At 43.3% G+C, this 15633-nt stretch overlaps 1 protein-coding gene across 1 annotated transcript in view; it reads right to left on the bottom strand.

Annotated features, from left to right (window-relative positions):
* Positions 1 to 567: 567 nt before the first annotated feature.
* The window catches only part of RGR (retinal G protein coupled receptor), a 44693-nt gene continuing 29627 nt past the window's right edge, over positions 568 to 15633 (bottom strand). Inside the window, exon 7 of the mRNA XM_069753139.1 lies at positions 568 to 890. Coding sequence (XP_069609240.1) covers positions 747 to 890 — 144 coding nt within the window. The 3' untranslated portion in view covers positions 568 to 746. The remainder of the gene's footprint in view (positions 891 to 15633) is intronic.

Here is a 15633-nt window from a genome sequence, read left to right as displayed (position 1 = left end):
CGTTGGCACTGGCACAGGGCTCCTCATAGTATGCAAAAGTGTCTCTGGCAGTGGGAGGCGCCGCCCGCCGTCAAACACACCGCCGTACTATGAGGGGCCCTGTGCCAGTGCCAACTAGTGGGCCCCCCTTGCTTGCTCAGGATCACAGCACTTGCAAAGTTGAAATATTTACCTCTCCCTGCTCCACCGCCGTGATGTATTCCGCGTTTCCTGGGCCCACGAAAATCTTGAGCCAGCCCTACCCCCCCACAACTTTAGCCAAATGAGCCTAACTATTATTATAAAGTAAACTAAGATTGACAAGCTTAAGAAATAAGAATTGATGTTTTTGGCATTAAAATGGACACTGTAGGTGTTTTCCTGGCCTCCACTTACAGCCGACTTTGATTCCTCATTGACTTGCATTGGGTTTCGTGTTCGGTCGGCCCCCGACTTTTCAAAATAATCGGCCGATTTCACCCGACCCGACTTTTGAGAAAGTCGGGTTTCGTGAAACCCGAAATGATCCTAAAAAAGTAAAAGTCGCTCAACTCTAGTGGCATAGTACAACGCAAAATCAAGACTGTACACAGTTGCCCCTTTTTATTGTACCTGCAGATTTTACTGAATCAGGAAGTTTGGACTGTATTAAACAAAAGTGTCACTTCCACAGGATGTCTGGAGACACTGCACACTACAGGTTGACTTAATATTGGCCGCATCATTTCTTACTGTCCGTTAAAGCAAGGTGAATACTCCACAGTAAATTAATTTGATTTGTTATCAGTTTCATTTTTTTCAATTTTTTGTCCCGTAAGAAACTGCCAAATTCCTCCTCTGTAGTTCTCATTTCCAAGTCCATAAATATAGGCATTCACTGCTGGAGACATTTTCGCCAATAGAGCAGGCATCTGTGAAGAGACAGGTGTATACATTTAATCAGAATGAGCAAGTGAATTTAATCTTTACATGTGTTAACATTAATCACATAATTCCACCACTAGTTAACTGCTATTATCTGCAAATTATTGACTTGGTAAACTTATAACAGAAAGCAAAAGTCCACGTTGGCTCCATATAATGAATATTGAGAAGAGTTGTAATTTATAGCAATTCTATCAATTGTCTCAGGTAATGGAAGTAGTAGTTTAGCTACTGTAGTGTGGTTCTTGTGGCTCTAATGACAACCTTCAATGGCCACATCACTCGACCATCATCAATGGTGCCTGCTCTGAGCTGCACTTTGATCTTTCTGAATTCAACCCTTTCACGCCAAGGCCAAATTCCAGTTTTTCATTTACGGTAAGTGTTTTTCCTCCCCTTCTTCCAATAGCCATAACTTTTTGATATTTCTATCCACATAACCATATGAGGGCTTATTGCTTTTGCAGGACAAGTTGTACTTTTGTAAGGCACCATGCATTTTATTAGGTAATACACTGGAAATCAGGAAAAAATTCTAAGTACGTTGAAATTGCAAAAAAGTAGAATTGCTCAATTGTTTTTTTTTTTAATCATATTCACTATACCTTAAAACTGACTGGGCAATATGATTTTCCTATTATGCAGATACCAAACATGTATATCTATTGTTTTTTTATTTTAATGGTGAAAAATTTTGAGGAAATTTGTATAAAAAAAATGTCACTTGTGTCACAGTTTTCCAAGACCCGTAACCTTTCTCAATTTTGGGCTGTGTGAGGGCTTGTTTTTTATACCACAAACTTTTTTTTTAGTGATACCATTTTGGGGTAGATGTATTGATGGCCTAATATTGTATTTTATTGAAATGCTGCTGTGGCCAAACAAATGTAATTCTGGTGTTTTGATTTATCTGATCATTACACCATTTACTTATCGGATTAATTAATTTTATAGACAGATAGGACTTTTACGAATGCGGCGATACCAAATATGTGTAAAAATTGTAAAAAAGAAACCCAGCACCAAATCCCAAAAGAGCTGTCACTTGACTATACCTCCTGAGAAAGTACAAAAACACTGGTCAAAAGAGGAACTCGGTGCACACCAGGAGAAAGGTTAAACATACCATATATACTCGAGTATAAGACGAGATTTTCAGCCCAAATTTTTGGGCTGAAAGTGCCCCTCTCGGCATATACTCAAATCACGGTGGGTGGCAGGGTCGGCGGGTGAGGGGGAGAGGGCGCTGAGGCATACTTACCTAGTCCCGGCGATCCTGATGCTCCCCCTGCCGTCCCACGGTCTTCGCGTGCTGCAGCTCTTCCCCTCTTCAGCGGTCACGTGGGACCGCTCATTAGAAAAATGAATATGGACTCCACTCCCATAGGGGTGGAGCCGCATATTCATTTCTCTAATCAGCGGTAACGGTGACCGCTGATAGAGGAAGAGGCTGCGGCACCGAAGACCAGCTGTCCGGGGGAAGGAGCGGGACGCCGGGAGCAGGTAAGTATCGCATATTTACCTATCCCCGTTCCACACGCCGGGCGTGGCTCCATCTACCCGGCGCCGCTCCATCTTCCCGGCGTCTCTCCGCTCTGACTGTGCAGGTCAGAGGGCGCAATGACGCATATAGTGTGCGCGCCGCCCTCTGCCTGATCAGTCAGTGCAGAGAGACGCCAGGATGGGACGCTGAGGAGCTGCAAGCAAGAGAGGTGAGTATGGCTTTTATTTTTTTTTATTGCAGCAGCAATGGCACAGCTTTCTATGGCACAGCTATGGGGCAATAATGAACGGTGCAGAGCACTATATGGCACAGCTATGGGGCAATAATGAACGGTGCAGAGCACTATATGGCACAGCTATGGGGCAATAATGAACGGTGCAGAGCCACTATATGGCACAGCTATGGGGCAATAATGAACGGTGCAGAGCACTATATGGCACAGCTATGGGGCAATAATGAACGGTGCAGAGCACTATATGGCACAGCTATGGGGCAATAATGAATGGTGCAGAGCACTATATGGCAGAGCTATGGGACAAAAATGAACTGTGCAGAGCACTATATGGCGCAGCTATGGGACAATAATGAACGGTGCAGAGCACTATATGGCACAGCTATGGGACAAAAATGAACGGTGCAGAGCACTATATGGCAGAGCTATGGGACAAAAATGAACGGTGCAGAGCACTATATGGCACATCTATGGGACAAAAATGAATGGTGCAGAGCACTATATGGCACAGCTATGGGGCAATAATGAACGGTGCAGAGCACTATATGGCACAGCTATGGGGCAATAATGAACGGTGCAGAGCACTATATGGCACATATAGTTACATAGTTACATAGTTACATAGTTATTAAGGTTGAAGGAAGACTATAAGTCCATCTAGTTCAACCCATAGCCTAACCTAACATGCCCTAACATGTTGATCCAGAGGAAGGCAAAAAAAAACCATGTGGCAAAGAGTAAGCTCCACATTGGGGAAAAAAATTCCTTCCCGACTCCACATACGGCAATCAGCCTAGTTCCCTGGATCAACGCCTAATCAAGGAATTTAGTGTATATACCCTGTAACATTATACTTTTCCAGAAAGGTATCCAGTCCCCTCTTAAATTTAAGTAATGAATCACTCATTACAACATCATATGGCAGAGAGTTCCATAGTCTCACTGCTCTTACAGTAAAGAATCCGCGTCTGTTATTATGCTTAAACCTTTTTTCCTCCAAACGCAGAGGATGCCCCCTTGTCCCTGTTTCAGGTCTATGATTAAAAAGATCATCAGAAAGGTCTTTGTACTGTCCCCTCATATATTTATACATTAAAATAAGATCACCCCTTAGTCTTCGTTTTTCCAAACTAAATAGCCCCAAGTGTAATGACCTATCTTGGTATTGCAGACCCCCCAGTCCTCTAATAACCTTGGTCGCTCTTCTCTGCACCCGCTCTAGTTCAGCTATGTCTTTCTTATACACCGGAGACCAGAACTGTGCACAGTATTCTAAGTGTGGTCGAACTAGTGACTTGTATAGAGGTAAAATTATGTTCTCCTCATGAGCATCTATACCTCTTTTAATGCATCCCATTATTTTATTTGCCTTTGTAGCAGCTGCCTGACACTGGCCACTGAATATGAGTTTGTCATCCACCCATACACCCAGGTCTTTTTCATTGACGGTTTTGCACAGAGTTTTAGAATTAAGCACATAATAATACATCTTATTACTTCTACCCAAGTGCATGACCTTACATTTATCCCCATTAAAGCTCATTTGCCATTTATCAGCCCAAACTTCTAGTTTACATAAATCATCCTGTAATATAAAATTGTCCTCCTCTGTATTAATTACCCTGCAGAGTTTAGTGTCATCTGCAAATATTGAAATTCTACTCTGAATGCCCCCTACAAGGTCATTAATAAATATGTTAAAAAGAAGAGGGCACAGCTATGGGGCAATAATGAACGGTGCAGAGCATTGTATATGGGGCACAGCTTTATATGGAGCATCTATGGGGCAATAATGAACTGTATGGAGCATTATATGTGGCACATTTTTATATAGAGCATATTATGGGGCCCATTATAAACTGTATGGAGCATTATATGGGGCTCCTGATTCAATATGGATATTCAAAAACACTTAACCTACTGATGTCTCAATTAATTTTACTTTTATTGGTATCTATTTATATTTTTTACATTTACCGGTAGCTGCTCCATTTCCCACCCTAGGCTTATACTCGAGTCAATAAGTTTTCCCAGTTTTTTGTGGCAAAATTAGAGGGTCGGCTTATACTCGGGTCGGCTTATACTCGAGTATATACGGTATGTCCAGAATAAGCAAAAAAATGTGGCACTCACCATCTGTGTAAAAAATTCACATCCTTAAAACATTGCATCAAGAGAATGGTTTTGATGCTTCATTAGGCCATCATGTCTCATGAAGTGTCCAAACCATTCTCTCTCTGCAATGTTTTAAGGATATGAAATAAAATAATTTTTACACAGATGGTGAGTGCCTCATGTTTTGCTTATTCTGGCCAAATGTGTATTGTTTAATTGCTTAATTTTAATGGGATGCGTGTAATTTTGGGAGTATGATTTGAACTTTTAGCTTTATTACTTTTTTCACAATTTTGAAAAATTTCCTTCACTTTGAACTGTATTCAGCAGCACTGTTAAGTATATAAAAAATCACAGTCACAGTATGAACGCCAGCTAACAGTATGAATCCTTTTTTCCCTGCATGAGTCATCTATATATCCATAGAACTACAATTCTAGGTCACTGCAAATTCCCTGGCAGCCCAGCTCCACCCTCTAATTAAAGGTACCGTCACATTTAGCGACGCTGCAGCGATCTAGACAACGATCCCGATCGCTGCAGCGTCGCTGTGTGGTCGCTGGAGAGCTGTCACACAGACAGCTCTCCAGCGACCAACTATGCGAAGTCCCCTGGTAACCAGGGTAAACATCGGGTTACTAAGCGCAGGGCCGCGCTTAGTAACCCAATGTTTACCCTGGTTACCATTGTAAATGTTAAAAAAACCAAACACTACATACTTACATTCCGGTGTCTGGTCACGTCCCTCACCTTCAGCTTCCCGCACTGACTGAGCGCCGGCCGTAAAGCACAGCGGTGACGTCACCGCTGTGCTTTGCTTCACGGCCGGCCGGCCGGCGCTCCCAGTCAGTGTGGGAAGCTGAAGGCGAGGGACGTGACCAGACACCGGGAATGTAAGTATGTAGTGTTTTTTTTTTTACATTTACAATGGTAACCAGGGTAAACATCGGGTTACTAAGCGCAGGGCCGCGCTTAGTAACCCGATGTTTACCCTGGTTACCAGTGAAGATATCGCTGAATCGGCGTCACACACGCCGATTCAGCGATGTCAGCAGGAGATCCAGCGACGAAATAAAGTCCTGGACTTTCCCCGACGACCAACGACATCACAGCAGGGGCCTGATCATTGGTCGCTGTCACTCATAACGATTTCGTTAACGATATTGTTGCTACATCACAAAAAGCAACAATATCGTTAACGATATCGTTAACGATATCGTTATGTGTGACGGTACCTTAACTCCTGACCAGCTGCTCCACTCCTCACCCCTTCCAGGGATTTTGCAGTGATGTAGTAGAATTGTAGCTCTGATTATGACTCATGCAGGGAAAATAGACTTCCTTTTTCTACATAGAGCTTAGAATGATTAAGCTAGTCTGTTTTTGATTGCACAGTGTCTTGGACCTAATGGAAAATAGAAGAATTAACTCAGTAAACTGGGTAGAAAGGCAAAATGAGCAACTGTAAGTACACAGTGCGACACAGTGCTGTATAATATGATGATAATATATTAAAAGGATAAAAAAGGAACTGATTTAAAAACAGTTGATGTTGAAGAGGATTGTGTGCTCTCTGATTATGATGCTTCTGTTAATCTTCATTGCCATGTGCACGCCACCTCCTGCAGGATTATCATTGGTAAAAAATGTCTTCTAAATAATACATTTTAAAATAATATTGCCGATTCTTGTTTTGCTCTTGACCCTACTGTATTTCTCTGGCCAAACTTCTGCAATAAATGGTTATAGATAAAGACAATATGAGAACAACATGATGTAGAGAAAGAGACCCTGTATCACTTAGTTTACTGGATGCAGAAGTTGTGACACAGAGTTCTTAGATGTAGCAGAACTCAAAAAACTAACCTGGTGACACCTCTGCGTAGCAGCTTTCTGAGCACACTGTACATTGACAGTATGATACTAATCAGTGGTGAGGGCAGAGTTGAACCAGGATGCACCTAGTCTGCAGTGATAATCTCCAGCTAATAAAACACTCATTACATAGAAGCAACAACACACACAGCCTTATTAGTCATACATCACTGAAAACCACACTGCTCGAAAAAAGAAAGGGAACACTAAAATCTCATATCCTAGATATCACTGAATGAAATATTCCTGTTGTAAATCTTTATTCATTACATAGTGGAATGTGTTGAGAACAAGAAAACCTAAAAATGATCAATGTAAACCACAACTAATATCCCACAGAGGTTTAGAGTTGGAATGATGCTCAAAATCAAAGTGGAAAAGGAAGTTACAAGCTGACCCAACTTCAGTGGAAATGCCTCAAGACAAGGAAATGATGCTTAGCAGTGTGTGTGGCCTCCACGTGCCTGTATAATCTCCCTACAATGTCTGGGCATGCTCCTGATGATGGTCTCCTGAGGGATCTCCTCCCAAACCTGGACAAAAGCATCCAACAACTCCTGGACAGTCTGTGGTGCAATGTGACATTGTTGGATCGTGCAAGACATGATGTCCCATATGTGTTCAATTGAATTCAGGTCTGGGGAACGCGTGGGCCAGTCTATAGCTTCAATGCCTTCATCTTGCAGGAACTGCTGACACACTCCCGCCAGGTCTGGCATTGTTCTGCATTAGGAGGAACCCAGGGCCAACCGCACCAGCATATGGTTTCACAAGAGGTCTGAAGATCTCACATCGGTACATAATGGCAGTCAGGCTACCTATGGTGAGCACATGAAGGGCTGTGCGGCCCTCCAAAGAAATGCCACCCCACACCATTAGTGACCCAGTGCCAAACTGGTCACACTGAAGGATGTTGCAGGGAGCAGATCCTTCTCCATGGCATCTCCAGACTCTGTCACGTCTGTCACATGTGCTCAGAGTGAACCTGCTTTCATCTGTGAAGAGCACATGGCGCCATTGGCGAATTTGCCAATCCTGGTGTTCTGTGGCAAATGCTAAGCATCCTGCACGGTGTTGGACTGTGAGCACAACCCCCATCTGTGGACATCGGGCATTCAGACCATCCTCATGGAGTCCGTTTCTAACCGTTTGTGCAGACACATGCACTTTATGGCCTGCCGGAGGTTATTTTGCAGGGCTCTGGCAGTGCTCCTCCTGTTCCTCCTTGCACAAAGGCTGAGGTAGGGGTCCTGCTTCTGGGTTGTTGCCCTACTATGGCCTCCTCCACGTCTCCTGGTGTACTGGTCTTTCTCCTGGTAGTGCCTCCAGCCTCAGGACACTACGCTGACAGACACATCAAACTTTCTTGCCACAGCTCGCATTGATGTGCCATCCTGGATGAGCTGCACTACCTGAGCCACTGTTGTGGGTTGTAGATTCCGTCTCATGCTACCACGAGTGTGAAAGCACAAACATTCAAAAATGACAAAATATCAGCCAGAAAGCATTGGTACTGAGATGTGGTCTGTGGTCCCCACCTGCAGAACCACTCCTTCATTGAGTGTGGCTTGATAATTGCTAATAATTTCCATCTGTTGTCCATTCCATTTGCACAACAGCATGTGAAATTGATTGTCAAACAGTGTTGCTTTCTAAGTGGACAGTTTGATTTAACATAAGTTTGATTTACTTAGAGTAATATTCTGTTGCTTAAGTGTTCCCTTTAATTTTTTGAGCAGTGTATGTTTCAAGCCCCTACCTCATGCTGCTCTCAGGCTGCATAGCAAAAATCTGCTGACATATTCCCTTTACCTGTTGGAAATACCTCCACCCTAATATTTTGTGTTTGTGTGGTGAGCACGGGGGATTTAAATAAAACCCCATGGTTGGAAAAGGAACCCTCTTTAAAGCGTCCCATTTGAGATGAATGAACAGATTCGATACAAATTCAACTTGTGGCAAATTTTCTGAAACTTGCAGAAGATTGCATCAGCCACAGACAGTTTACTTGACTTAGGGACAACCGCGCAGCCACCCTCATAATACTTTGCAACTATAACATCAAATAATATAGTGCATGTATAAAAGCCTAGGCAGGGAACGCAGCAATGATTTTACGGTGATTTAGAATATTAAGCAGACATAAGCGCTCATAGATTTGCAGTAGAGGTAAAAGAGAAAGGCATAAAATATTGGAAAAATACTCCACAAAGTAATGTGTTGTTAAATTGCAGTAACTTACCAGTACCAATAAACTCCTAAAAAAAAACTTTTATTTTAAATGCATTAAAAGCAGAAAAAATCCCTCCGAGATAAAAAAAAAAAAAACTACAGAGAAGTGCGCATCACTAGAAAAACACAATGCCAAAAAACAAATATTAATGGTAATAATAGAGCTGTAAAAGTGTATAAAGATGGACAGGGGCAAACCATATGTGCCTAGATATCTCTAGAATCATTCGTGGCATGGTTCAATATGCAGTAGGTAGTGAAACCTTTAAAGGGAACCTGTCACCCCGTTTTTTGAGATTGAGCTATAAATACTGTTAAATAGGGCCTGCGCTGTGTGTTCCTATAGTGTATGTAGTGTACCCCGATTCCCCATGTATGCTGAGAAATAACTTACCAAAGTCGCCGTTTTCGGCTGTCAATCAGGCTGGTCAGGTCGGGAGGGCGTGGTGACATCGCTGGTTCTTCCTCAGCTTTACGTTGGTGGCGTAGTGGCGTAGTGGTGAAGACACAGCGCGCGATCTGCGCTGTCATCCCTTTCGTCGGTGGGGGCGGCCATCTTCCTGGGGCCGCGCGTGCGCAGATCGAGTGCTCTGCTGCACGGGGCTTCAGGAAAATGGCCGCGGGATGCCGCGCGTGCGCATTAGAGATCGCGGCGGCCATTTTCCCAAAGCCGAGATGCAAACTCGGCTTTGGGAAAATGGCCGCCGCGATCTCTAATGCGCACGCGCGGCATCCCGCGGCCATTTTCCTGAAGCCCCGTGCAGCAGAGCACTCGATCTGCGCACGCGCGGCCCCAGGAAGATGGCCGCCCCCACCGACGAAAGGGATGACAGCGCAGATCGCGCGCTGTGTCTTCACCACTACGCCACTACGCCACCAACGTAAAGCTGAGGAAGAACCAGCGATGTCACCACGCCCTCCCGACCTGACCAGCCTGATTGACAGGCGAAAACGGCGACTTTGGTAAGTTATTTCTCAGCATACATGGGGAATCGGGGTACACTACATACACTATAGGAACACACAGCGCAGGCCCTATTTAACAGTATTTATAGCTCAATCTCAAAAAACGGGGTGACAGGTTCCCTTTAAGGATTTAGTAACTAATAGTGGCAAAACCAAAAAGAAAAGGAAAGGACAAGATTTTCAGATATACCTGGTGATACCAATGTGTCAGTCAGATCTATCAAGACTGGTAGCGTAGTAGGAGTACCTTATATCTCTAAAACTCCTGGTTACAGTGAAACTCTATAATAGGCAAATAAGACCTAGCCCAAACACCATATTGCATAGAATACCCAATAAAATAAACTGCAAGTGACATTGATGACTTTTTGAGTGCTGGATTATCGTGTTTCATTGCTGGAATGTCACTGCCTTCATGAGGTTTTCCGTGGTCTTGTAGGTGCTGATGTCATAGATTAAATAGCAGGCAAAAGTAGTGCAGGGATAGTAAAAAGTTGGAGCGCTCTTCTGACCAGTGACAGGTGCTCAAAACCTAGAGTCCAGCAGTGCCTGGAGTGAGGCTTCGGTACTTGAGGACCTGTGTGACGTCCGCAGTCACATAATTATCATGTGATCAGGTATGATGCACAGAAAGGACCACAAATCCAATGCGTTTGAGAAATCTAAGGGTTTCCTTACATAGTAACATAGTTAGCAAGGCCGAAAAAAGACATTTACCCATCCAGTTCAGCCTATATTCCGTCAGAATAAATCCCCAGATCTACCTCCTTCTAAAGAACCTAATAACTGTAAGATACATTATTACACTCCAGGAAGACATCCAGGCCTCGCTTGAACCCCTCGACTGAGTTCACCATCACCACCTTCTCAGGCAAGGAATTTCAGGTTCTCACTGCCCTAACAGTAAAGAATTCTCTTCTATGTTGGTGGAAAAGCCTTCTCTCCTCCAGACGCAGAGAATTCCCCTTTGTGACCATCACCTTCCTTGGTATAAACATATCCTCGGAGAGATATTTGTATTCTCCCCTTATATACTTATATAGGGTTATTAGATCGGCCCTCAGTTGTCTTTCTTCTAGACTAAATAATCCCCTTTATTAATTTTGTTGCTCTCCTTTGTACTCACTCTAGTTCCATTATATCCTTCCTGAGCACCTGTGCCCAAAACTGTACACAGTACTCCATGTGCGGTCTAACCAGAGATTTGTACAGAGGCAGTATAATGCTCTCATCATGTGTATCCAGACCTCTTCTAATGCACCCCATGATCCCGTTTGCCTTGACATTTTATCATTAACTAGGATCCCCAAGTCCTTCTCCATGTCAGATTTACCCAGTGGTTTCCTGTTTAGTGTGTAATGATGGTACTGATTCCTTCTTCCCATGTGTATAACCTTATATTTATCATTGTTAAACCGAATCTGCCACCTTTCGGCCTAAGTTTCCAACTTATCCCAGATCAATCTGTAGCAGAATACTATCTTCTCTTGTATTGACTTATTAACATAGTTTTGTATCATCTGCAAATATCACTATTTTACTGTGTAAACCTTCTATCCGATTGTTAAGAAATATGTTGAAGAGAATAGGTCCCAACACCGACCCCTGCGGTACCCCACTGGTCAAAGCAACCCATTTAGAGAATATACCATTTATAACTACCCTCTGCTTTCTATGACTAAGCCAGTTACTTACCCATTTACACACATTTTCCCCCAGACCCAGCATTCTCATTTTGTATACCAACCTCTTCTGTGACACGGTATCAAACGCTTTGGAAAAATGAAGATATACCACATCGGTTCACTTTAAGAGCCCTTTTTGAATATTGGTACCACACTTGCTATTCGCCAGTCCTGTGGAACAGACCCCATCGCTATAGAGTCCCTAAATATAAGAAATAATGGTGTGTCTATTACATTACTTAGTTCTCTTAGTACTCGTGGGTGTATGCCATCCGGACCCGGACATTTCTCTATTTTAATCTTATTTAGCTGGTTTCGCACGTCTTCTTGAGTTAGATTGTTGACACTTAATATAGAGTATTTCACCTAACATTTTATTTTCCACCATGAATACAGTGGAGAAGGTGTTTAATATATTAGCTTTTTCTTTGTCATCTACAACCATTCTTTCCTCACAATTTTTTAAGGGGCCTACAGTTTCACTTTTGATTCTTTTACTATTGATATAGTTGAACAGTTTGGGATCAGTTTTACTCTCCTTAGCAATGTGCTCCTCTGTTTCATTTTTAGCAGCTTTAATTAGTTTTTTAAATAAATTATTTTTTCTCCCTATAGTTTTTTCGAGCTTGAACTGTGCCATCCTGCTTCTTCAGGGATGGTCCTTTGTTCGCCATGGTGAGTTTAAATACCCTTGATGATCTTCAGCTGTTAGTTTTCAAAGGGCAAAAAAGTTCCATTATTTAGACCTCTTGGTCTCAAGGTGTCCAACTTCCTGCCCAGAAAAAAAACACTTAGCTCTTGCTTAAAAAATTCAATTTGTTTTTTTGTGTATATGGGGATCACACACTGTCGGGGCAATCAAATTACCCAAATTTTTAAATATAAATTTAAGGTGATTTGACAATTTTTCCCCAATGATCTTGTCATCTTTTAAAATATCACAGTGTTTGACAATTTGTTTTAGGATATATATGCTTGAATTATACTGGGTAATGATTTGGACAACCTCAGTATCTTTCTTTATCTGATTCGTCTCTTTGACGTTAAAAAAGTTTCAACCTGGGGATTTGTTCTACGTTACTATTAGCTTCAACAAGGAGTTTTTGATCATATCTCTCTAGGATGATACCCGCTTATGAGTGGGCAACTCATACAGGCAGATGATGTACATGCGCCCAATGAAAAACTAATTACCATGTTTTAAAGACTATAAAATGCACCACACCATAACACGCAACCCAAATTTTGAGGAGAAAAATAGGAAAAAAAAAGTATGTGTCAAATGGGGGTCCCTTCTTATAGTCCGAATTTAGCCTACCGGAGGGGCAGAGGTGATGGGTCTCAGGAAGCAAGGTTGCTGCTGCAGGAAGCCGGGTGCAGGCAGGAGCAGGCCCTGGGCTAGGAAGTGGCGGTGTCCCGGTGGTGGGCTTCAAGAAAATGTTGCCGTTGCCGGCAGGAGCAGAGTTAGTTTGCCAATTTTCCTCACTCGTGAATATTACACAACTCAACTGTGAGTGGTATTATTGAAAAGCAGAAGTGTTTAGGAACCGCTGAAACTTAGCAAAAAAAGTAGTAGACAATATATAGGTCCAGAATTAGGTTGCCAAGTTTTTAGGTTCATTGTGCATAAAAGTTGCCAATACTCTGGTGACTAAATAACTGCAGACTTTCAAATCACATCAGGCATTACCATTAGGGTTGAGCGACTTTTCATTTTTTGAGGTCGAGTCGGGTTTCGCGAAACCCGACTTTCTCAAATGTCGGGTCGAGTGAAATCGGCCGATCTTATTGAAAGTCGGGGTCGGGGATCGGCCGAAACCAGAAACACAATGCAAAGTCAATGGGAATTTTTTTTTAAATATATTTGCTTCAGCAAATAATTCAATTGCCGGCTTTTCATTTCTCCTGCCTAAACCCGACATGATATGAGACATGGTTTACATATAGTAAACCATGTCATATTCCCATTTTTTTTTGCATATTACACACTACTAATGTTAGTAGTGTGTATGTGCAAAATTTTGGCACTCTAGCTATTAAATTTAAGGGTTAAATCGCGGAAAAAATTGGCGTGGGCTCCCGCGCAATTTTCTCCACCAGAGTAGTAAAGCCAGTGACTGAGGGCAGATATTAATAGCCTGGAGAGGGTCCATGGTTATTGGCCCCCCCCTGGCTAAAAACATCTGCCCCCAACCACCCCAGAAAAGGCACATCTGGAAGATGCGCCTATTCTGGCACTTGGCCACTCTTTTCCCATTCCCATGTAGCAGTGGGATATGGGGTAATGAAGGGTTAATGTGACCTTGCTATTGTAAGGTGACATTAAGCCAGATTAATAATTGAGAGGCGTCAATTCTGACACCTATCCATTATTAATCCAATTGCATGAAAGGGCTAAAAACACACACACACATTATTAAAAAGTATTTTAATGAAATAAACACACAGGTTGTTTTAATATTTTATTGCTCTCTCAATCCACCTGAAGACCCTCGTTCTGTAACAAATTAAAAATAATAAACCAACAATATCCATACCTTCCGTTGATCTGTAACGTCCCACGCTGTAAATCCATCTGAAGGGGTTAAAATATTTTACAGGCAGGAGCTCTGCTATAATGCAGCTGTGCTCGTGCCTGTAAAACCCCAGCGAATGAAGGTAATGTAGGTCAATGACCTGTAGTTACCTTCATTCGTGGTGATGCACCCTCTGCTGGATGTCCTCATATGACCTGGAGCCTGGGAGCTTTTGAGGACATCCAGTAGAGGGCGCATCACCGCGACTGAAGGTAACTATAGGTCATTGACCTACATTACCTTCATTCCCCGAGGTTTTACAGGCACGAGCACAGCTGCATTATAGCAGAGCTCCTGCCTGTAAAATATTTTAACCCCTTCAGATGGATTTACATCGTGGGACGTGACAGATCATCGGAAGGTATGTATATTGTTGTTTTTTTATTTTTCCTTTGTTACAGAGCGAGGGTCTTCAGGTGGATTGAGAGTACAATAAAATATTACAACAACCTGTGTGTTTATTTCATTAAAATACTTTTTAATAATGTGTGTGTGTTTTTTTAACCCTTTCATACAATTGGATTAATAATGGATAGATGTCAGAATTGACGCCTCTCCGTTATTAATCTGGCTTAATGTCACCTTACAATAGCAAGGTGACATTAACCCTTCATTACCCCATATCCCACCGCTACACGGGAATGGGAAGAGAGTGGCCAAGTGCCAGAATAGGTGTATCTTACAGATGTGCCTTTTCTGGGGTGGCTGGGGGCAGATGTTTTTAGCCAGGGGGGGGGGGGGGCAAAAACCGTGGACCCTCTCCAGGCTATTAATATCTGCCCTCAGTGTTAAGGACTGGCGGAACGCACCAAGTATAGATGGTAAGAAACTAGGTGCGTTCGCAGTCCGAGGTCCACCGTGCAGGTAAAAGACCCTGCAGCTAGCAAGACGGACAATATGGCGGTACACTAAAGGATACACGCGTGGGTTAAACCTCACCCAGCGTGAAGAAAGCGATCCTGTTAATTCACAGGACCGCAGTACCGCACTAGTGCGCGAGCAAGTGGTCAGCGGACTTAACCCCAGAAGGGATTGGAGCCCGATTAGACCCTTGCTGGCGTAACACCGCAACTGGGTGTGTAGAGTACCTTAAGAAATATAAGTGCACAAGAGTGCGAGCGGTGCCGCACTAACGGACGCCACTAACCACCCAGACTCGGGTATGGAAAGCGCAAGGCAGGCGCACGGCGCCGTACTGGCAGGCACAGCTACAGGACGCTGAGATGTGTGTTTAGTGCTGTAGGCTAAGTCGGGCGCTAGGTAGCAGCCATACACCTTCCGCGAACAGACATTCAATAGGGTAGGGGTTTCCAAGGACGACTTGCACTCACAACATACACACATAAGCAATTGTTTGACAATACTAGCGCATGGCCGTGCGGTCATGCGCAGTTTAAATAGCAGCAGCACAGGAAGTGGCCACAGCACTTTTGCCCTTCTAGGACCTGCCAAGAGGACCAATGGAATGTGCTGCAGAGCCTGAGCACATGACCCTCGATCTCCAACGGGAGACCTTACGCTGGGCATGCTCAGTACATGCAGACA

Source organism: Ranitomeya imitator, chromosome 2 (assembly GCF_032444005.1).
Source record: "Ranitomeya imitator isolate aRanImi1 chromosome 2, aRanImi1.pri, whole genome shotgun sequence".
Taxonomy (NCBI): domain Eukaryota; kingdom Metazoa; phylum Chordata; class Amphibia; order Anura; family Dendrobatidae; genus Ranitomeya; species Ranitomeya imitator.
This window is presented reverse-complemented; position numbering and strand designations above follow the sequence as displayed.